This window comes from Vombatus ursinus, unplaced genomic scaffold (genome assembly GCF_900497805.2).
Source record: "Vombatus ursinus unplaced genomic scaffold, bare-nosed wombat genome assembly UNPS02014816.1, whole genome shotgun sequence".
In the NCBI taxonomy this organism is placed as follows: Eukaryota; Metazoa; Chordata; class Mammalia; order Diprotodontia; family Vombatidae; genus Vombatus; species Vombatus ursinus.
In genome coordinates, this window is record NW_020954594.1 from 24,318,420 (window position 1) to 24,342,556 (window position 24,137).

The 24,137-nt window shown below is 34.5% G+C and overlaps 1 protein-coding gene across 9 annotated transcripts in view; it reads right to left on the reverse strand.

The window, feature by feature from the left end:
• R3HDM1 (R3H domain containing 1) overlaps positions 1-24,137 on the reverse strand; it is a 179,849-nt gene that overhangs the window by 23,705 nt on the left and 132,007 nt on the right. For 6 of the 9 annotated variants that reach the window (XM_027835576.1, XM_027835575.1, XM_027835572.1 and 3 more), the window contains 5 exons: positions 21,639-21,740; positions 19,469-19,738; positions 17,816-17,939; positions 5,251-5,408; positions 907-1,058 (listed from right to left, as the gene is read on the reverse strand). In XM_027835576.1, coding sequence (XP_027691377.1) covers positions 907-1,058; positions 5,251-5,408; positions 17,816-17,939; positions 19,469-19,738; positions 21,639-21,740 — 806 coding nt within the window. The remainder of the gene's footprint in view (positions 1-906; positions 1,059-5,250; positions 5,409-17,815; positions 17,940-19,468; positions 19,739-21,638; positions 21,741-24,137) is intronic. The other 3 variants (XM_027835578.1, XM_027835573.1, XM_027835574.1) reach the window with 2 other exon arrangements.

A 24,137-nucleotide genomic window follows, 5' to 3' on the forward strand; every position in this document is an offset into this window, starting at 1 on the left:
AAATTATTCTTTGTTTTAAGGGATGGCTCTTGCACTAGGGATGAATTTGGAAATAGAATGATGTAAAAACAAAAGATATCTAAATGAAAATAAGAATTTAAAAATGGATGTACTGTTCTACTTTCTTTGTGTAGTAGGCATAGCTTAAAGAGTTATAGCTTATAGCTTAAAAGAGTTAGGCTTCGCTACAGTGTAAAACTTAAGAATTATTATCATTAGAACCAGAACTTGTCCTTAATTTTAGTTTGGCTTTCTGTATTCATATGCCAATCTTAAGGCTGCTGTAAAGTCAGAAATAAAAGAAAACATTATGAGTATCACTAGGGAGTTTTGACAACAGTTGAAATGATGATGAATTCCTTCAATGTTGAAACAACAATTTCTAACACAGATTCTAATAGAGAGGCATGTCAATCCTGGTTCTACTACCACACTGGAGACAAATAAACCATTTGTAATCATTATGACCCGACAGCAACTCTTATCACCTATCACGTCTTAGTTCCCCAAGCTGTAAAATAAATGAACAAAATGCCAGCTGCCCCTCTGGCAAACTCATAGGAATGTCATGGGAGTAAATGAAACAACATGTAATGTGTTTTCAATTCCTTGGAAGAACAGTTCCTGATCTAATGTATAATTGCTATTTTTAATATAGTAGGCTTGCCAAAGAAGCCTTCTCTTTTTCCATACAACAAAATTTGATGATGACAATACAATCTGCTTTCAGAGCAATTGTTGGCATATATTATTTTTCTAATTCTATGTAAACAGAATGAACAAAAGGGAGAAAGTGCTAATAGTAAACTGACCTTGAAATTAGTGGACACTGATAAGATTAGAGATCCAGCTGATACTGATAAGGCAATGCATAGGAAACTAAAAGAACTTAGTTCAGTTATTCACCTTAAATTGTTTTGTTGACCAGGTGGGATGACACTATAGTAAACTGGCATTCCTGTGGTGGGCATAGGTCCTTGATTAGATTGGTTAGGTATTATAACAGGCTGCTGATAAGTCTGCTGAGGCATTCCTTGGGAACCTTGAGGCAGTGAAACCTAAAGTTAGTGGGGGAAAGAAGAAGTTCTTACTTTAGAAAAAGAAAGAAAGAAAACAATTTCCTCTTACAAGCCGTGCTCTGTTACTTTCCACTTCCAAATGTCTGAGAAGATATGCAGCAGCACCATGGGTCACCTAGATTCTTTCATTATATCACCACCAAGGAATTTATCCTTCAACTCATTTGGTTCTTCTTTTCCTTAAAAATTTAAATGAACTACAACAATAAAAAGACTCATCTAAACTCCTAAATCACCCAACCAAACACAAAACAATACGAAAAATACCCAGGAGCAACACAATAAACATACAACTTAAGATGGTAGAATAGGGTCCAGATGACAATGCAGGCCCCATACCTTTTGTTTTCTTTTTATTAGATTCAAGTTTAGCACTAAGAAAATTCTTTAACAAAACTTTGGATGCACCAAATTTCTTAATAAATGGATTTGAGCTGCACTTACCTTCCAATAATAAGTTTATTAATTTAGGCAAGTTCGGACTTCAGGACAATGACATAATTTTCTCCAGAAAAAATGAAGTAAAATTTCTTTAGCCTTGCTTACTCACTGGTCCTTTTCTTTATTGGCATATTAAAAAGTACACCTCTCAAAAAAATAGACAATTTTGGCTTCTAAATTCCTAGAGTGCAGGGGCTGTGCCTTACTTTTGTTTGAATTTCTTGTAGCACTGAGTACAATGCCTAGCACACAGTAATCACTCAAAAAGGAATTACTAAATTTAATAGACCGTGGTGGATTATTTGGCAATATGCAATAAAAGAGGTTGGATTCTTATTTTTTGCAAATGGAAACAAGTGTTATTAAGGCCTCTCTAAACTTGATCTTATGTTCAGAAGTCTCATCATTTTAATAGTTCAACCTTGTCAGCTAGCTTTTTTCATATGATATGTTTCTGAAATAGAACTAATCCTTCCCAACTGCACTGGAATTTCTTAATTACATCACCACTAGATAAATTATCCAAAACAAAATTATTGGGCTGATTTTCTGTTCTACATAATATAACATAATCTAATCTTTCAAGAACGAAAGTAATTTAATATATTTAGGTGGCACTTTTGATTGCATCAGATTTAATATTTATGCAAAGATGATCTAAGCAAAATGAAAGACAGCTAAATGATTCACATGATTAAAATAAATTTGTAGCTTAAAGTACAGGAAAAACAAACTACTGAGAAAGGCATTTCACTGTGCTCAAGAAGAATGGAATACAATCTACTAGGGGAAGGCAATTAAAAAAAATAACTTCTCAGCTCAAAGTTCCATTTTCTAAATTTGCTGTCAAATTTAGTGGCCGAAAACATAAAGTGGCATAGCTGCGTGGTTTCTATGAGCTACCATTTGCTCATCTGAGGTTTTTTTTTTTCTCTTCCCTGGATTAGGTGGTAAGTTAAGGAGACTGAGGAGCATTCATTGGCCGAAACCTAGACTGGGAGATGATTGGTGGAGAGCAATAGGGACTGTAGCTGTGTGAGGGAAAAGAAGAAAGAATGGAAGGAAGGAAAGAAAAAAAGGCAGGGAGGTAGGGAAGGTGGGATAGAAAGAGGCAAGGGACACTTGTTCTTTATACCTCAAAGTAACCTTTGTTGGCTTTATTTTTAAGAACTACAAGTCTCAGTGCTCAAACGCCTAATGAAGGTCACTGACTTTATCTGTTTCATTCCTTTATTCCAATTTTTTAATGTTCCTGTGATTACACAGTACATATTTCTTACAGGTGAAAAATATGTTGGAATATTTAAAAGGTTCACGGACAGAATAAAAATTCTATTTCTTTACAATTAACTTTTGGATGGGTTTCAATATAGTCCCTGTGAGACAAAATAGTCCCCTTGCTAACCGCTCATTATCAGAACTGTAATTTGCTTATGCTATTATTTTTGCTGGGAATGCCCTTCCAAATTCCCAATTCTGAACCAACTCCATAATTTCCTTTAAGACAGTTAAGGAATTACAACTTCTTAGAAGCCGTCTTTGTTCAATTCCTAGCTTATTATATTATGATGAATATAATCTACATATTCATTGTCTCTTATACTGCAGGAAAATTCTTTTACATCATATACTATGGCTTGTTCAGACATTCCCCAATCCATCCAGTTCCTTGCTACTATGAAAGATATTAGTGAAGATATTTTGGTATATAATTTGCCTTTCTTTTTATCATTGACCTCTTTGAAGTAAATGCCTAGAAGTAGAATCCCTAGGTTAAAGAGTACAGACCTCTCCTTTTCTTAGGATAATTTTAAACTGTTTTCCAAAATGGTTGGACTAATTCACAGTTTAACCAAGTCTTATCATATGTCTGTCTTTCTACAAGCCCGTCAACACTAATTACTCCCATACTTTATCATCTCCTTCAATTTTGCTCACAATTGTCTTGATTTATATTTCCCTTAAAATTAGTGACTTGGTCCACTCTTTTATAGTCATTAATAACCTGTAATTCTATTTTTTGGAGAGCTGCTTATTCATCTTTTGGCTGGGGAATAGCTCTGATAGTTGCCTATCTATTTTGGATATCAGAACCTTATCAGAGATATATGATACATGGGCGTTTTTTGTTTTTTTTTTTGCTTTAGATGCTTCCCTTTTTATACTCAATGTACTGATTTTATTCATGCAAAAGTTTTTCAGTTTCATATAATCCAGATCATCTAGGTTGTCTTCTGTAATTGCTCTTATCTCTTGCTCAGTTAAGAATTCATCCCCTAGGCACAACTGTGAAAGGTACCTGATCTGGTTCTCTTCTAATTTTTAAATGACATGACCTTTAATTTTTTTTTAAAAATTAATTTATTCAATTGTCAAAAATTCATTTTCTCTCCTCCCCACCTTGCCCACCCATTGGAGAAAACAAAAACCAAAACCTTGTCATATAGTCAAGTAAAGCCAAATATTATTTATAAATAGAGCAGCATCATTTGTAAAGTCAAAGCTAAGAGTCACTGTTCTGTCTTCATTGGATAAAGGGAAAAGTCTTTTTAGCTATAGGAATGTTAGTCTTTTTTTTTTTTAAAGAACTGCTACAGTAGCCTCATTTCATGATATCCTTCCATTTCTATTACTAAAATATAGAAAATACTATCACTAGACTTTCATTGTCAAGTAAAATAAATTCTCACATTGGCCATGTCCAAAAAATATGTGTCTCATCCTGTATCCTGACTTTATCACCTCTCTGCCAGAAGGTAAGTAGCATGCTTCATAGGACACATATTCCATTTTGAGTGTATTGTCATATATAGTGTAAAATGTTGATCTAAATCCAATTTCTGCCAGATTTCTTTCTAGTTATCCCAGTAATTTTTATCAAATAGAAAGTTCTTTCCTAGGTAATATGTTTTTGGCTTTATCACACACCGGGTTTTAAAATTCTCTTATTTCTGATTCTTCCTTGTCAAGTCTGTTCCAATGACCTACTTTTCTTTTTTTTTTTTAACCAGTATCAAATCGTTTGGAAGTGCTATTTGTCTTTTATTCTTAATTTTTTCCCATTATTTTCATTAATATTATAGAACTTGTGTTCCTCTAAGTGAATTTATTATTTTAATCCCTTCACTTTACAGATGAGAAAATTAAGACCCAGAGAGGTTCAGTGACTTAGAGGTACCACAGTAGGATGAAAAGCTAGGAATTGAACCCAGACCTTCTGACAACATATCTAGTACTCTTTCCACAGTACCATGCTGCGGTGATACTTTTGCTAAACAAATAAACAAACAAATAAAAAACTTCAAGCGTATAAGATAGGGAGGTGTGGCCAGACAGTTCATTTGAAAAAAAGGTAAGAATTCTAGTACACTACAAGATCAATATGAATCCACAGTATTATATGGCAGTCAAAAAAGTTAACGTGAAGTCAGGCTATATTTAGAGATGCCCAGGTTAGGGAAGTCTTATTATACTACTATATGCTACTAGTGATATACTCACTCTCTGTCTCAATTTTCGTTGGTAGTTCTTTAAAAAAAAAAAAAAAAAGACCATAGGACTCCTATAGTTAAAAAGACTTCCTTTTGTCCAAAGAAGACAGAAAAATGACTCTTGGCTTTGACTTTACAAGTGTTGCAACTGTATTTAAATATTGTTTGGTTTTATTTTTGCATTTAAATTTACTTATCTACTTATCCAAAAGCATAACTAATTAAGATAAGTAACATACCTGATAAGATGGCACCGAAGGGTATGGGACAATCACACCTTGAATTTGATTTCCAATATTGTTTTGTTGGCCACTGACTAGATTTTGATTTTGGGATGGTTGAACTGCAACTATCCCTTGGTAGTTTTGCTGTTGCTGGCTGGGCATAACCTGGTAACCTGTAACGATATGAGGGATTAAATACTGCTTTAAATTTAAATTCATTACGTAGAACATTACATATCTATGTCAAATGTTGTCATAAAACAAAAGCATTTAATTAAGACAGTTCATTAAGCGGTGGCATTTTCTTAAACTCTCTCTTCTAAATGCCAGCAATTTAAAGTCTATTGTTCAATACCTTGTAAAAAGTTAAATGTTTTATTTGAAACACTTTGTAACTTTCCCCACCAAAGGTTAGTGACTAAAGCTATAAATCTCCACCCTCAGATACTGGGTCCAGTTCAGTTTTACAGGAAAAAAAAAAAAGAGTCCTAGACTTCACATAGGACCACTGCCACACAGGCTATGGATTGTCTAATGACATTTAGTGCAAACTGTCGTTGTGCTCAATGTTTGATTAAGGATTAACTGAAGTAGCACAGAAAAGAAACGTCCCTGATTGCTGAAATGTTCTTTCTGGAAGGAAAGGCTGAGCTAAGCTTTGAGAAGATGCAGATCTTCTGAAATAGTAGAACAGAAAGTAAACAAAAACTTAAAGTTCTGTTTCTAACTAGGAAGAAAATCCATATTCGTTGCCACAGTTTCTCATTTATCATAAGCTAAGAGAGAAGAGTTTGCATTTTATCAAGTGTTATCTAATTATTTTTCTGGGCATTTTCTCCACTGCAAATGTGAAAGGTAAGTCTAAAATAGAGGAAATAGAGCAGTGGAAATACAGGTGGCACAGAGCCATTAGGTAAAATGTCCCAAATTACAAAGAAAATTATATTTAAAATAATATTTATAATATTTAAAATCTGCAAAGATGAATCCAGAATAGAGGAACCTAATAAGGTTCAACTCTGAAGGAAAGATAGAAATCCTCTGCCTGCATCATGAAGTATCCATTTAGCTATACTGTTAATCCAAGTATTCTTTTCTTGCTACTAGTCTACAAGGCAAGAGAAGTTACAAAGATTCTGTATCTCAGATGTTGGTACTCAGACATAACAACATCAATGTGTTGGATGGGAAACTTACCACCATTCAAATATGCTGCTCAATGATTAAATAATTAAAGTTAGCATTCATCTACTCTAAAGCTATTGGAGTGGGGATCAGAATAGAAGCAGTCCTAGGAACCAAGTAACAGGTGTTAAAAGTTAAAATACAAAAGATAAACCAAAATACAGTGAACTGAATTAGGCTTCTATATAATGAAGGCATTTCCATAACAGGGTTTTGTTGAAATGATTTTTGGAATGGATGATCCCATACAAAAATTGCTTTCTTTGTCCTTATGGATAATAATCTATGTGAAGGACTAAATTCTATGGTCCTACGAAACTGGTTATATGTTGTTCCAGTGAATGCTCTTCCTTTTTGAATTCACCATGGAAAGTAAACCTGGAGGCAAGGAAAAGGGGAAGCAAGTTTTTCCTAATTTTTTTTGGTTCCACAGTTATCTTCAAACTCCCTTCATACTACTCCATACCACTCCATGCCCCAAACTACATACCTCAACACACTATCATATACACAAAGATCTAGGAAAACAAACAAAGAAAGGAATGGTGATGGAAAGAGATGAAGATAAAGGTATGCAAGACATTACCTCACTTCCCCTATGTTAGAAATGACTTTTTCACTACCAACCTCAGACAAAGAAAGCCTGGGATCAGCCTACTGAAGATCAGGAATGTTATTTCAAAGCAATGTACACATCGCAGTCATATTCCACTGAAGTAAAAACAAAATGAACAATAACACACTGGAATGCCCTCTGGAGTTCCCTGTAAGAGGATTTCACTTCTGTAACAAATTTAAATCACTGCTTTCTCTCCTCAGATGTTAAGTACTTTATATTATTTTATCAAGTACTTTATTTACAATTGTGTATGAGAATTAGGGTTAGTTCAAATAATAATTTGTAAAGGTAAAGTGTGCCTTGAATTCCCTGCTGCATTATGATATCCTCCTCTATTACTAGTTTGAACAGTTATTTAGATCCTGTTTTTATTTAACTTTTCACATTTTTATGTCTGATTTCCCAAACTAGATTGGAAGCTTCCTAAGGGAAGACATATTATCATCTTTGTATCCTTCATAGCAATTCACATACTAAATGTTTTGCACATTTTACACATGTCTAAGAACAGTGCTGTAGAATTACCTGAATATATCATGAAGGAAACACCTGAATATCATTATGATATTACGTAGATCAAATCTAATTACTATGAAATACTTGAAGGTAAAAGCTTTTGAAATTAAATCACATTATCTAAGCACGCACAAAATACATTCAAATAGTATTTGAAATTGTGAAAAGAAAATGTGAGTTTTTCAAGCCTAAGTGTTGAGACTAGTTTTTGCCTTTCTTTCTATCCCCAGTGGTTAACACAGTGCCTAGCACATAATAGATACTTTACATGTTAGTTGATTAGTTAGGGAGATAATAAAAGATTATAGAAGCTACTGGGTACATAGTATAAAGCATAGTACAAAGGCCTCAAGAGTTAAAAAATATTTAAAACATTCATAGTATTCATTGCAAAAGGATAGTAGTTGGCCCTGGTAATGTAGCAAGAACAAGAAATATGAGATGGACAACCCAAGAACTGTTAATGATGCCACTGTCATGGTATAAGACCTACAGGAGGAAGGCTTCCAGCTCACTGGGTTAATTTTTTATGGCAGAATACAGACAAGAGGCACACCAGATTGAAATGTGAGAATGAATCTATACCATTAAGGCAGTGCTTTTAATTTTTTATGGGTCATGAACTCCTTTGCAAGTCTGGTGAAGCCTATGGACCCTCTTCTCTGAAGAATATTTCATTGCCTAAATTACTAACTGAAGGGCATGCTAATTGTTTCCCCACCTAAGTTTATGGACACCCTGACATCAGTGCATGTAGACTGATTACACGTGTTGCTTAGTGCTTTCTTAAACAGCTGTTTACATGGTCAAGTTATGCTAACCCTCATAATTGATTCCTTTTCTCCATGGAAGTTCGATTTCGTAGTTTTGTAATTACCCCTATGTGCTGGGTCCATTTGAGGGGTAGAGGGCTTAGGAACTGCACTGGTAAGAGAGATTATCTATCATCCTGGTGTGACCCTGTGGATTTTGAAGTACTAAAGCAGTATGATCAAAAATGGCATTTTAGGTATTTCACAGTTTAGAAATGACTTTCTTCCCAACAACCTTGTCAGAGAAGTATTAGGAAAGCGATGATCAGAAAGATTAAGTGACTTGCTCAATGTCACACGACAGGTACAAGAGGAAGTTCTCACAACAGGCAGAGATCAGTGCTAGACTCTGGGAGAAGGAATCAGCCATGTTCCCTGTCCTCAGGGAGCTTGTGCATCTTCTGACTCTATCTCCACATACAAAGCAAGAGTGCTCTATGGTGGCCATTATTTTTAATGATTCCACAAAATAAAGGTTATTTGCTATGAGAATTAGAGTTTTCAGAAGTGACAAAGAAATGCTTGACTTAGAAGAAAGTCAGTGCCTGGTCTGCATGGAGCCTGTCCTAACAGAAGAAAATTGGCTTTTCCCACAGTTTCACAGTATTCAAAAATATGAAGAAAGCAATTTTCAGGGTACACGGTAAAACACACCAAGTGTTATACAGTGGCACCTATTATATTAGAGTTAAGGTTTCTCAGATAACTGTCCAATCACTCTAATATATCTGTAAGCTCAAAATAGTAGCTATTCTTTGCGCTGACTGCAACCCATCCACGTTTGTCTATCCCTCTACTATTCACCAGTTCACCACAAGGGTCAAAACAATCTGTTGGGGGTAGATACTTCTATTATTTCTTAACACTGTGTAGACATCAATGGAACATGTAAGCTGGCCATAGGTTCTTCCTCCCTTTTGCTATGAGATAGGCCCACATTTCTCTTGTACTATTCTTTATACCATATCTGTGTAATTCTTACTTTGCAATGCTGCAGTCTGCTCAGACAAAGCATGTCTCTCTCCAATGCCCTTTGGGTGATCCTCAACTTTAATTCTTCTGAGAACGCAATACTCCAAGACATGTAGTCATACACGTCACTGGAAGAATACTGGTGTTAAAAAGACAGGTTTTTGTTTTAGTGAGGTTGGGATCATTAAAAGTATTGTGCAGTTTCCAAGAAGGAAATGTAGCCTGTCTTTCTTTTTCAGTTTAACTTTAGGACTAGTGTCTAATTGCAATGCCTGTCCAAAAGACATGAACTAACAGGTGACCTCTAGACTGCAGACTGTCATATGTGTTGTAACCCTCATTAGAATGTGTGTTCCTTGACAACAGGGACTATCTTATTTTTCTAATTGTATCTCCAGTGCTTAGCACAGTGTTTTGTGTAAAATAAGCACTTATGTGCTTCTTTTGTTCATTTATTCATTCAACAGTATACCATAGTCTGGACAATAGGCACTCTTCATCTACTTATTTTTTTTCTGGGCAGATATGTATGTCAAACTCTTACAAATGATAACAGATCTCTGCAAATCATGGATTTGAAGCTAATTGCAAAGTACCATCCAACAAATAGGAGTACTTGGAAAGTCTTACCATCTCTAAGGAATTCTTCACCTTGGGTCTACGTTGGATCTACTCCACAGCAGGGGCAAATACCTTTGGGAAGTATACATTTCCTTGTTTTATGTTTGCTTGATATAAATAATCAAAGAGTGAAACCAAGTTATTGCTGTTCTGCCGTTTCAAGATTCTGACATATGCATGGGATTATAATTTGCTGGAAGACAGCCTAAAATAGCTTATTGCTCTACACAAAATCAAATGCTTACATTTTGTTTAGATGGGAAAACAGGCATATAAGTGAGATGGTACTGATATCTTCTAGGTCAGTTTTTTTTGGTAATAATAAAGTCCAAGACTTTCTCTCCTTCATTTCTTTGGTGTCCTTTCTTCTTTTGTATACTTTGAGAACTAATTTCTCAATTTCAGTACATTCAGCAGCCTCAGTGTGCACTTGGTCTAATGCAGGTGTTTTTCTCATCCATTTTCTTTAGTGCCTGAAGAAATCTATATTCAGAAGCAGCACATCTGGAAATGTAATATTAGAGTCCAAATGTGGCAGCCCCACTAAACTTGATGGGGGAAAGAGTTTACTATAAAATTTTTTTTATAGATCTTTTCCATTATTTTTTTGGGTCTCATGCTTACGGGAGGATACTGTTTGGTTGGACAGGTCAAACTAGGCATGCACAGGCTACAATGATTACCAGATAACATCAGAAAAAATGAACTTGATTATATACGTGTTAAACATAGGAAATGACTAATGATGTGAGAGTCATTCCTAGAATTACTTGTTGAAGGAGCAACAGTCAAAATTAACACCAAATTAGAAGAAAAAAGTTAAAAAAAAAAAAGGGCTGATGTGTATTGGAAACTACATTTTGATCAATTTAAATAAGTTGATGCTGAAAAAAGGGAAAATTAACAAAGAAAGGATTACTGGTTATCAAAATTCCACAGAAGAACTGTGTGAACAAACTTCTCTCATGAGGAGAAAAGGAAAACTACTTCAGTTATCAAGTGTGAGATCCCCTTGTTTATAAAATCTTATGGAGAAGACTGCCTGTATATACTAGAAGGAGGTCAAATGCAGAAAGGCCTCACATGGCACATTTTTTTTTTTGGTTAGGCAATTGGGGTTAAGCGACTTGCCCAGGGTCACACAGCTAGTAAGTGTCAAGTGTTTGGTCTGAGGCCCGATTTGAACTCAGGTCCTCCTGACTTCAGGGTCTGTATTCTATTCTCTGAGCCACCTAACTTTCCCACACACACACACACACACACACACACACACACATTTGCTAGGCAACGGGGTTAAGTGACTTGCCCTGGGTCACACAGCTAGTAAGTGTTACGTGTCTGAGGCTGGATCTGAATTCAAGTCCTCCTGAATCCAGGGCCAGTGTTCTGTCCACTGTGCCACCTAGCTGCCCTCCCCCCTGCTACAAATATTTTGAAAAGCACTTTTAAATAGTAAAGTACTAGAAACAAAGTAGATGCCTACCTACTGGGTAACAAATCCTGGTATGTATACATGAATGCAACAGAATATTTCAACACTCTAAGAAATGATTAATGGAAATAATTCAAAGATGCATGAGAAGACTAAAAGGAACCAATGAACCAATTTCACACAATGCAGTGTGAAATAATCAGAAACAGGAAAACAACAAAAATGACAACAATATAAATGAAAATTAAAAAAAAAAACAAAAACAAAAAACAGAACTGAGTTCTAGGTGACTATGATTACCAAATATGCCCTGGAAAAGAGGTAAGAAATTGAGCTCCTTTCCTTTCTTTGCAGAGGTACAGAACTTGGATGGTAGAACATTTCATATACCATGGATTCTTAATTTAGGATCTATGAACTTTTTTATTAAATATTTTGATAAATGTATTTAACTGTAATTGGTTTCTTTCGTAATTCTGTACAGAAAAATATCCTTCTGAGAAGGAGTCCAGAGACTTCAGTAAACTGCCAAAGGGATCCATGACACAAAACTGTTTAAGAACCCCTGGCACATATCGCTAAACTTGGTTGCTGAGTGGTTTGCTTTTGCTGGATTTCTCTATACTACCCCTCCTTCGGCTTGTTACAAGGGAGAGCTCGTTGGGCAAGTGAATAGAGAGGCATCTATTTGAAAATGAAGATGATATAAAAACAAAAGAGAATAAATTTTTTTTAATTATGGAGGATAGGGGAAAATTAACAACAGCATTATCTCAAAAAAAAAAGCAGTATTAAAAAAAAAGTTTAAAGAAAGCCTTGTCAGAGACCTAATTAAGCCAAGTCTGCTAACTATCCAAATTAAAAGGAAAAGGAGAGTAAAGTCCATGTAGCTGCAAAAGTACAGAGGAAGGAAGATCCACTGTCAGGGGAGAAATTCTCAAGGTCCTGGAAAGAGTGAAAAGGATAAGAAATAAGAAGCATGGCACAACATTTCAGAGTAGGAAAAGTATTTCAAGGTTTAAAAGTCTATAAAAACATGACACAAGCCTAGTCATCTTCTTAATTTTCTTCCTCAAATGTTTTCAAGCCAATATTTGGGGCTGTTTTTTGAGTGTGAAATGCCCAGTTTTACACGGCTAACCAAATAGGAAACAGGATCCCTTTGTAGAAATCTGTTTACAGCCAGTGCAGCTGGAAAGAATTTATTCAGGAGAGTAAGGACAGGGTAGTATATCCAAGATAGAGCAAAAATATCCAGGCTTTCTGTGAGATGTCATCAATATTGATATTATTTAACTGTCATTTTCCTTTGTTAAAAGATTACATTGCTGAAATATTATCCTATTTCTCCTAGGACTTTCACAGACAAGCACAATCAATTCTGCAAAGCTGAGAGAACTGGGACAATAGAAATTGATGGCTGAGCTGCTTCCCTGGAGGGCTCCAAAGAAGATTCTATTTTTAGCTCTATTTCACCTCAACAGAGAAGACAGCAGTAAAGTAATGCAGTATTCAGCAGAAAAGGGTTGAATTGGTTTTACTTTAGAGATTTAATCTGAAATAACTTCTATCATAATGGAGTACAAACTTAATAATTTTAACAGGAAATAATCTGGAAGACACACAAAAAATTAAAAAAGAATATTTAGCCAAGAAAGCACTAAATATGAAGTTGTAGATTCACTAGTCACTGTTAATATTTTTAGAAGAATTCTAATTCACTTGTACAGAAAGATAATAAGGGCAAGGTTATATGAAAGGCAAAATATTTTACTTTCTCTAAGACCTTTTATTTGGGGTAATGTATTTCACAATAAAGGACTGCCTAGAAAAATTTGAATTAGTGTCACTGAGTTTATACATACCTTTCATGGATCCATGGTCTAAAGTGTTTTATTTCTAAATTTTTTATTTCAGATTTAAAGTTTCCCTAATTGCCATAAAGAATATAGAGACACTTAACTAATATGAGATCACTGGGGATTGTTTTGAAGTCCAGAATGCCCATATTGTCATTAACTCTGCTACTTTTCTCTCATTTCTCCCTGATAAAAATGTCACAGTATAGGTTACCCCATAAGCTATCAGGCAAATGTCAGATTACTTCACAGGATAGTTCAAGATGGTTTGGGAATTCTTACCAAATATTTTGCTCTAGATTTCAGGTAAAAGACACTTAATTGAAGAAAGAAAAGGGATATAAGTAGAGCAATAATGTAAAGCCTAAATCTGTGCTAACTGCAAAATAGATGTATAATGGATGTTTACTCATTAATCCAGATAATGAAAAACAGGCAGTGACCAAAAGTTGTCTGAAAGTTACCCTGAAAATCAGTTGATGCACCCTGGGCATGGAGTGCCTCCCCTAAAACAAAAAAAATCAAGAATCTGGGTCAATTCCTCTTTTTTAATTCTATCCCTCTAGCTCTTTCAGATTAAAGTCTTACACACAAGACTCAACATGTAATAGCTTCTATCAGAAAAGAAGTTACAACCATTTACAGGAAGTTATAAAAAATGCACTTCATGATTAAAACGAGAAATTCTTTTCAGTGCCCTATGGAGGAAGGGAGGACTTTTAGCTCTTGTAGCCACACAATTGCACTGCACATCTTGAAGGAATCAAGTGATACCAACACATTAAAGTGTGCCAGGCTGATCTGGTGTGCTATACTGCAGGGCAATTTGCCTGAATAGAATTCTATAGCCAGAATGGAAGGGAGAAAGTTGATATTTCCTAATGAGTCTGACATAAGTAAGACATAAACCTTATTAGGTCAGCTTCAAACCAAACTCAATCAGTGTTGAATTGCCTTCTATACCTGCCTTGGAAAAGAAATCAAAGCAACAGCTTTCAGGGATTTTAAAAAGCAAATTAAATCAATGGTAATTAAAATTCAAACAGTTGTTTTTGGACTATGTTGAATTTGATTAAAAGACATTACATGTTAGGAAAATAGCAGAACATGTTAATATTTTAACACAGCATTTAAAAAGCATTGAAACCTGAGTAAAAAGAAGCCAGGAAGCAGCTGAAAAAGAGACCGGTTCACTGTGAGAAATGTAAACCTCTCAGACAGTGCTACGGCCCCGAATCCAACAGCTCACAAATAAGGCCAATTATTCCATAATATTAAACAAACATGGTTAAATGACAAATTCTTTAAAAAATAAATAAGGGTAAAAACATCTATTAAAAAAAAAAAACATCCATGGAATTACACACCTAAACACTGATACTATAATTATTTCATGGGGAGAGTTCTTTTTTTATTATTTACAGAGCTATATTCTGTATATCAAATAGAGTTAACTTAGTTATTACAAGGGGGAAGATATCACCTTAAAACCAAACTTAAGGAAATGGCTATATGTAAAACTATGTTTATTACAATGATATATTGATCTGCACTTTGATTTATGACCAAATGTGTTACATCTCATCTACTGAATCAAGAAATATGCCACTCACTAGTCCCAAAAGAGACATCATTTTGAAAGGCTTAGAGGAACACAATACCTTTAGTATCTATTTCCAGTTCTAACCTTGCTTTGAGGGGCCTTGTGAAATCTTATAACAGAAAAAAAGGACAGCACATTAATTTCCAATATTAAGCTGATATTAATATCTTTTCTATTTCCATAATAGCCTTAGATGTCCTCTCTCACCAAAATAAATATTTATGTGCTCAAATGAAAAACATGGCTGGACAAATCTTTTATATACTGAGGATTCCTGCATTTCAGAGTTGAGGAACACCAAAATGGGAAAATAAGTAGAAATGTGTATTACAACTGATCATATCCAAAATGGCCTGTAGAGATGATTTTATTTTTCAGGGCTAAAATTCTTGATCATATGCTTAAAAATATCCTTTATACCATCTGTATCTGTGTAAATAAAACAAATTGTATATCTATTAATTTTCTCAACATATTGTCTAAGAGTTAAGCCACATTGAATCTTTTTTTATGTAACCAAATTCCCTCATAGTAACTTGCATGTCTCCTAGAGATGGAAACAGGCTGTTACTTGTCATTATACGAATTGATAATTAGGTGACTAGTAATGAAAAAAAATAAAATAAAATAAAAGAGGCAGGGATGAATGTACCAAGCTACTTACCATCTTAATCAGACAGTGATGGTGCAGTGTTGGAAAAATCATGTTTTAATAAGTTAAAAATAAACATGAAATATCAATTTTACATGTGAAAATGAAAATTAGTAAAATATTACAATTCTCACAATCTATAAAATTTGCAACAGAAAATTTCTTGCTTCTTCTCCAGAATTCTAACTTTTCTAAAAAAGGGTCATTATTAGACTATGTTCATGTGAGCACGGACGGACACGGACACATACACATACACACACTCACACACACACACACACACATACACACACACTCTCTCTCTCTCTCACACTTTTCCTCCTTCAAGCTTTACTTTAAAATGACCATTGACTAATCATATCAAGTTCAATTCCTCCAATCAAAACAGGTCATTGTCTATATATCATACAGAAGGATAAAGAAAAATACTGTTTGAAGGGAAACTGCCTGTTATAAAAGTGTAGGATTTGGGGGGTGGGGACAAGCTTCTTCTTTGGTTAACAAAAATAAAATACCTTATTGTGCTCTTTCTTACAGGTTGTTTATCCTATCCAAAAAGCATGAAAATTTCATCTCCAAATAAAGTACCTCGTCTTTAAAATAAGGACTAATAGGACTTTAATTATGGAAACTCTTTCCATAGACATAGATAGATACACAAGTTAAGGGAATTGCCCATGATTACGAAGTTAATATGTGTTAAGAAACAGGACTTACACTTAGGTTTTCCTGACTCCAAGGCTGGCTATTCATCCACTATGGAGAGAAGAATACTTTTGTCTGGCTATCATAGTCACTTCTTGGGTTTAAAAAAAAAGTAATTAAAAACTATACCTTCTATAGATTATTTGGCACTACCTTTCTTCACACCTTTGGATAAAATTACTACAGTAACACAAAAGCAGCAGGAAAACATACACTAAGTTAAAAAATATTAACTATTAAGTATAATATGTTAGAGTTCTAGGAATTCCCAAGCACGGATAAAATATAAATGACCGTTAACCATTAGTTTACCTGCACCAAGTGACTAAAAAAAAAATGTACGTTGACTGTCTGGTGATTATAGAACAGATGAAGGGCTGTGCAACACTAGGGGTGAGCAATGCTAATCAATGAGACACTATCAGAAAGTTCCATTTCTCCAACCAGCCTCATGTAGAGAGGCCCTATAGAGTGTACTCTGCTGTTTAGTGTGGGCTATGGTAACTTTTAAAAGTCCCACATGAAAATCAAGAGAAATCAGCCAAGCCTTGCTTTCTTTTTGACTGGGGTGAACCACCACAATGTCAAGCTCACCTCCTCACATCCCATAGGCATTTAAAATGCTACTGTTTCCACTGCTCTCCAAGCAAATGACAGTAGGGTGTTACAACAACACTTTAAGAAGCTGACTGAAATTTCCAATTTAAATAATAAAAGAAGAGCTCCTGTGAGAGACTAGGTTATTGCTATACATCTTATTGAAAGGGAAACAGTTTGGATCGGAGGTTTACATGTCATGAACATAAAAGCTAATAACTTTTCATCTGCAAGTGCAATTGTTTCCATCAACTGTTTGATGAAAAAGTGAAGAAAAGGTTAAGAAGAGTTTCCAATTATAGTTAGTACATTTAATAATAAATTGCACATTGTTTTCACTTAATATTTTATTATTTTTCCAATTACATTTAAAAACAAATATTCGTTTTTTAAAAATTTTGAATTCCAAATCTGCCCCCTGCCACATCCCTCCAGAAGGCAAGCAATTTGAGATTGCACATTGTTTAAAGTGGCCTCATATCAAAAGGCTACTAAGCTAAAATATAAAACACCAAAAAGATACATACAAAAAAGGGATACAATTTACTAGGCTGCATTGGTTTTTCCAAAGGTGGCCCTTCCTAGGGAGCTGCTGCACAAGGCAGAGCCTGCAATGTGACCTGTCACTGTTCCCATCTCAATTGTTGTAAAAATTTTGACCTCCCCATGCCATTCTGCTAGGCTACAAAGAAGAGCTCCACTCTGTTGGCAGTGCGTATTATGCCCTGCTGCTTCTCGCATTAATATCCTGTTACTGGAACCCTTTTTACACCACTCTTGAGGCTCTGGGTGATATCTGACACCTGTGTCAAACAGCCCCATGGCTTTATCAGGAGCATGTTGCATTCTTCTCCACTGTCAACCAGGCTAGTTTAAACATTGAAATGTATTCTACTTCTGAGTTACTACATGAACTACATTTTTGGTTTTTGTTTTGGTGGCTGAAATAAACAAAGATGAGAAAAGTAGCAATAATGGCGAAGATTTATGAATTAAATGCCACTAACCTGTTTGCTGTGCAGGCTGTGGCAGTGCCTGATTTGGCTGTGTGTTATAATGGACAGAAGCAACTGGGCGATACTGATGTTGACTGGAGGGATACTGCCCTGGAGCACAGTAACACGCTGGCATCTAAAGCAGAAACATTTAAAAAAGTCACATTTTTGTATCAATATCATAATCCTTTATTACTGAATACCTGAAGGCTCACAGTATGATGGACAATATGGAGAAGAAAAATAATTCTTCTATTTGAATATTAGAGAAACAATTCTCAAAACTTTAAAAATGTTCTTTTACTTCTTACCTCCCTTGTTCGTTTGGCCTTTCAGATGCATAACTAAAAGCCAAAAAACCCCAGTTAAATGATTTTATCTCTGTCTGACAACAACTTAAACCAATTCTAGATTTCTTTGAACTAATCTGGCCTAATACTCCAGCATATTCTTTTAAGGCAAGAAACAATGAAGAGTTTCGTGGGTTCCTCTCTAGGACTTATATCCTTCACGAAGAAGCCCTAGGGATTCTTCATTAGCAAAAAAAGGGACCTAGCTGAAATGGCTGCTGGTCAAGGAAAGGCTTCATGAGACAGTTGTAAACTACATTCATTTCTGCATGACTAGGTTATGACTGGCTGAATGAATAAGCATTTATTAAGTGCTTATGACATGCCAAGCATTTTGCTAAGCACTGGGGATACAAATAGAACAACAGTCCTGGCTCTCAAGGAACTCACACAGTGAGGAAGGCAGCACATAAAAGAGAATGCATCTGTGGAGTGGATAGGAAAATCTGGAAGGCTTAAGGATTCAATGGCAAGGTAGACGGCAAGCCCCATGACTAAACAGCCATAAAGCCAATGTTTAAATTCCCCTTGATAGTGTGTCTCTATGCGAAATAAGCAAGGAAAGGAAAACCACGTACCAAATCTTTTCTCATTCATAGTAATTTTGAGGTTAAATAAGTTGAAATTGCTTTTAAATAGTTTGAGTCAACAAATTCAGTCAAATATCTCTTTTTTTAGACATAGATGTATACATGTGATTATGAAGTAACAAACATGGAATCAATCTCTACTTCCTCATTTTATATATATATGTTAAAATATGTATGACAAAAAGAGAATATATGTTCCCCAATACACATATAATGATAAAGAGAAGAGACTGATTCATACATATGTTTCATTATATCCATATCTAAATAACAAAGTAAAGAGACTGATATATAATTGAACAAATTAGCTAATTAATTAGTTTTTAACCTTTTTTTGTATCAAAGGCCTCTTTGGCATTCTGGAGGAGCCTATGGTCCCTTTCTCAAAATAATGTTTATAAATGCATAAAATATAATATGTAAGACTACAAAGGAAACCAATTATATTGATATATTATTAAAATTTTTTTAGAAACCAAGTTCATCCCCAGGTTAAGAACCCCTTAAAAAAGAAGAATCACGCTTACTCCAAGAATGTTGTCTTTCTCTCTGGAATACATTTTTTTAGTAGCATTATTCACTTTTCTAGAAAGTAACAATTAAGCTAATGTTTTAACTCCATTTTAGAAAGTTTTTATATGACCTAAAACATATTTGGCTATAGCTAAACAAACTATTCTTTAGCTTTTGCATCACAGTTATTCAGAAGGAAAACAAACCTGTACCTGAGGCGTGGGTTGCTGCACGTATCCCTGTTGTTGGAGCATCTGCTGGTTTACTTGATGGCCAGAGGCAGAATAGCCAGTAGTAGGGACTGGTTGGCCAGGCGGGAGGGGTGGCGCTGGAGGAGGGGCTGGTGCCATAATATATCCAGACTGCTGTGATGGCTGTAGGACAACAGTAGACTGGAACATAGTGGCATGAGGGTCAGGAGCATCAGCAGATGGCTGGCGGACAAGACTCATATGGCTAAACTGGGATCCAAGGTTGTCCTGCTATAGGGAAGAGATTAGAATACATTAAAATAATCATACACATGATGGTATAAAGAAATTCTAAATACTTTTTTTGAGGAATTGGATTATTATATGAACATTTTTTAACAAATAAAGCATGCTCTCATCCAGTAATTATGTATAAGTGCAACACTGGAAAAATGAAAGGAAAAGGAAAACTCTAAGACAGGATTAAAATAACTTAGTATTTGTAGTTATTTTTTAACATGTTTAGAATAAGATGAATATTAAAGTAAATTAGAAAACAAAGGCCTTTAATATTTGAAATTAATGGAAACTTTTCCAACTGGAGACCTAAATGAAGCCTTAACAGTGAAACAAATGATTATGATACTGATTTGCAATTTAAATTAAACTGGCATTTGGAGCAAGGACTTCAAAAGCCAGGGAACGGCATGTATCACTCAACTACAGGTGAAGTATTTTTTAACTTAAAATCCATGTGCATAATTTCCTCCTTAACATCCTGCCGGAACCCTCCATGCCAAAACAACAAAAACAGGGCTTGATAAAGTTTTAGCTATCATTTTCTTGAATATTTGTACGATTCCTTCTGAAGCTATATAATTTACAACTCTATAGAATTGATTTATAATACTATAGTGTATTTAAAGTTATGGACAAAGTCCTTACCATTAGTAACTTTCAAGATAAACAGAAATTTTTCTATATCTGCCTTTTGTAGCAATAGAGCGCACATGATGTAGAACTTGCATGTCATCTAACAAGTGTTTTACTGAATTATTTAAAGATTAGAACACAGTTGACCTTGTTGGCTTTGAAAACAGAAGTGAAATACACAAATAGGGGTCCATCCTGCCAAATCAGAATATGGCAATAATAAGCATGTTTCCATTACTAAAGACAACTGTGAAAATAAGTTGATACTAAAAAGATGACTTAAAAACCATTAAATTGAAGTTGAAATAATAAAAAGATTAAAATCATGAACTATATTTGGGATGAACGGAAGATTGGTAAGGGAAATTCTATATTTAGCAACTGAGTAAGTTTGATTGTGGGAAATGAGTTACACCAGTGCACTGTTGGTGGAGCTGTGAATTGGTCCAGTCATTCTGGAAAGCAATTTGGGACTACATTAATGTCATTGCTTAAAACATTTTTGGAATGTTTCCTATGATTATTACCAACCTTCAGAGTTTTTGGCATACTCTTTGTAAAAGCCTCAATGGTTTTAGAAAATCATCACTTGAGAGTGGATTGGATTAAAAAAACAATAAACTTGGAGACAAGTGTAATATAATAAGCCAGGTGCTTAAGCTGGGCAATATCTGCTTTGGGGAAAAAATGTGTAATCATTAAAGTAATGAAAATGACTTTGTTACGTAGCTTACAAATATGGCTCTGAAGAGCGTTTTATATGAGAAGTCCTAAAAACATTTTGAACAATGATAGCATTTTACAGAATAACTAGATAGGCTCCTAAGGTGCCTTACAGGGTCAATAGTTATGTGGAACTGTAAGTTCAGATATGTTGACTTATCAAAGTCCCAAACCAGAAGAAATCTATAATTTCAATTGCAACATAAGACTGTAACTACCATGACTGGGAACAAAAATTAAACAAATCTAACATCTGGGAGGAAATAATTTGAAAAGTGTTATTTTATGAGAAGGCTGAAAAAGACTAGATCAAAAGTAATCATTGATAAAGTGATTAATGCTGTATTTTAAACACTTAAATTTTGGTCTATAAGGGATATGGGTACTTCCTAAAGCTCACATATGTATCCTTCAGTCAAAAAAGTTAAGAAGGCACCTTTGTTTTATGCTAATAACAACAGAAAAAACATACATTGGCGTTCATCACACATTCACCCACAAAAAGAATGCAGGAGGTGAGTAGAAGATATAATACCACAGTATATTGCTGGGTAGGTGAGACTGGCAGGAGCGGGGATGGGTAAGGGACTGTAGAGTACTGAACAGGCTGTGAAGAAGACTGCAGAGGCCGAGTAGGCTGAAGAAGTAACAGGTTTACAAAAAGTGTTAATGTCAGAGTAAAATAAGTGCATAAAATGGAAAGTTACAATATTATACAATAATTTAAAATAATTACAACTTTTCAAATCACTACTGACATAATATAAAAGGCAAAATACAGTACTAAGTGAAGAAATGCTACCCAAAAACTTTAGGGAATAATATACAACTTCCCCAAAGTCTTTATAGTTATTAAAGAACTAGGATATTTTATAATAAAAGTATTTCTTAAAATTCCCAGTTCATTTTACTCAATAAGCAATAGAGGTTTAATTGAAATAGGTAATTTATTTAGTAACTTTAATTTCTATTTTTTAAACATCATTTTGGGTTTCAGACATTAAGAGAAAAACTATTTATTCTTAACCCTTGCCCTGTGGGAGGGGGCTTCTAATTAAGCTACATAATTTAAAAAATTACAAATTTTTTATAAATTATATAATCTATATATTATACATAATATATATTTATAAATTATATAATTTATAAATTAAAATTATAAAATTAAAAAAAATTATAGCTCCTACCCTTAACATAAAATTGTTGAAAACTATTTAATAGCTTGGGAAAAAACACCTGGGATGGCATGATTGTACATTCTAAAGTAGTAATGATTTTAAGTATTAGCCTCTTTCATATACCAAATGTAGTGTGACATGTATGTTATGAAAACAAATGAACTAGGTAATTATGATTAAAAAAAATTCCCAGCATTTCCAGAGCATATGGAGCATCTGCAAAGAACACTAGATTGTACTTGACCCCACCTTCTATTTAACCACTATCTCTCAAAAACTTGAAAGTATGAACATATGTTAGCAATCATTCTACCCATTTTACAGACCAAAAAATTAGACTAAGGCAAGTTAAAAAATTTGGCAAAGGCTAAGTCCAAGGAGTCTCATTTCTAGTTTAAGTACTCTTTTCACAAGAATACCACAGTTAAAAAAACCCTACTTTTGGTTGAAAAATGTGTACATGGAATCTCTCTCCTCTGGAAGACACATCTCCAAAGACAGTGCTTAAAAGAAATCCACAATGAACAAGTTTAAGAAAAATGGTTAAGAGCAGCTAGGTGGCACAGTGGATAAAGTGCCAGCCTTGGAGTCAGGAGGACCTGATTTCAAATCCAGCCTCAGGCACTTGACACTTACTAGCTGTGTGACCTTGGGCAAGTCACTTAACCTCGACTGCCTCACCAAAAAACAAACAAACAAAAAACTTCTTAAAGAAAAAAAAAAAAAGAAAAGTGGTTAAGAGAATCATCTCAAAAAAGGAAAAGTTATCTCAGGATGAGCATAAAACAAGAAATAAAATGAGTAAAATGTATTTTTACCACAAAAGCAATACACTCAAAATGTATAAACAAAAACAAACACAACCTCTTCCCACCACTCCGACCCACAACCAAAATATGAACACTGTGATGAAGTATCTGGAGAAGAGTACTTGGCTGTCCTACAAATTTCTGAGATGAAAAAAAAAAAAAAAAAAAAAAAAAAAAAAAAAAAAAAAGGATGACAATATGCCCTAGACTGAATTAACTGCCTGACTTCTAAGTGTAGGCAGCTTAAAGGGATCTTAACTTAGACATCCATTTAGGCATAACTTTTCTCCAGACATCCTGACCTATTGTACTATTACCAGATGAAACAAAGCTTTAGTTTTTTGGTGATGAAAAATAAAAAATAAAAAATAAAAAGACGTGTTAACACAAAAGTGTATGAATTTGAGGTTTCTCTAGTTTCAAATACAAATGGGAAAATTGTTGGCTGAATGTGACTGATGAAAGAAAAATTCTGACATTATTTAGAAGCAATAATACTTTATCTTATTCCAACTGATTTAACACTTATAAGTGGTCTCCTTTACTTGGGCAATATTATTTTAACAAATGTTACAATGTGGCTCACCTAAAGCCTTTAGAATTTGTTGGACTGCTAGGTACCAGTAATCCTAGAGATGAATCATATTACAATGCGCAATAAAATATTTGTAGAAGTAAAGAGCAAATAATATCACTAAGTATATATGAACACTAAGTGGTTGGAAAACTTTGACATAGTCCCCAGACTGGACAATAAGATAAACATCTATGGCTCTAGTATTCCAGATACCAAGGAGGATACTGGAGCGTCTCCATATTCATTGGATCTATGCCTGTCTAACTAACTTCATACATTGTTAAACACTTGATGTCACACCAAGAAAGCTTGTCACAGATTTCATGGCACACCATGGCTTCATCTAGATCGTGGCTCTTTAAAGAATCTGTTCTCTGATTGAATTGCTTAACCTGACATATAAGACTATATCTGGTATCTATGACAATTAATGGTTATGGCTTAGAGATATAGACTAAACATGAACAACA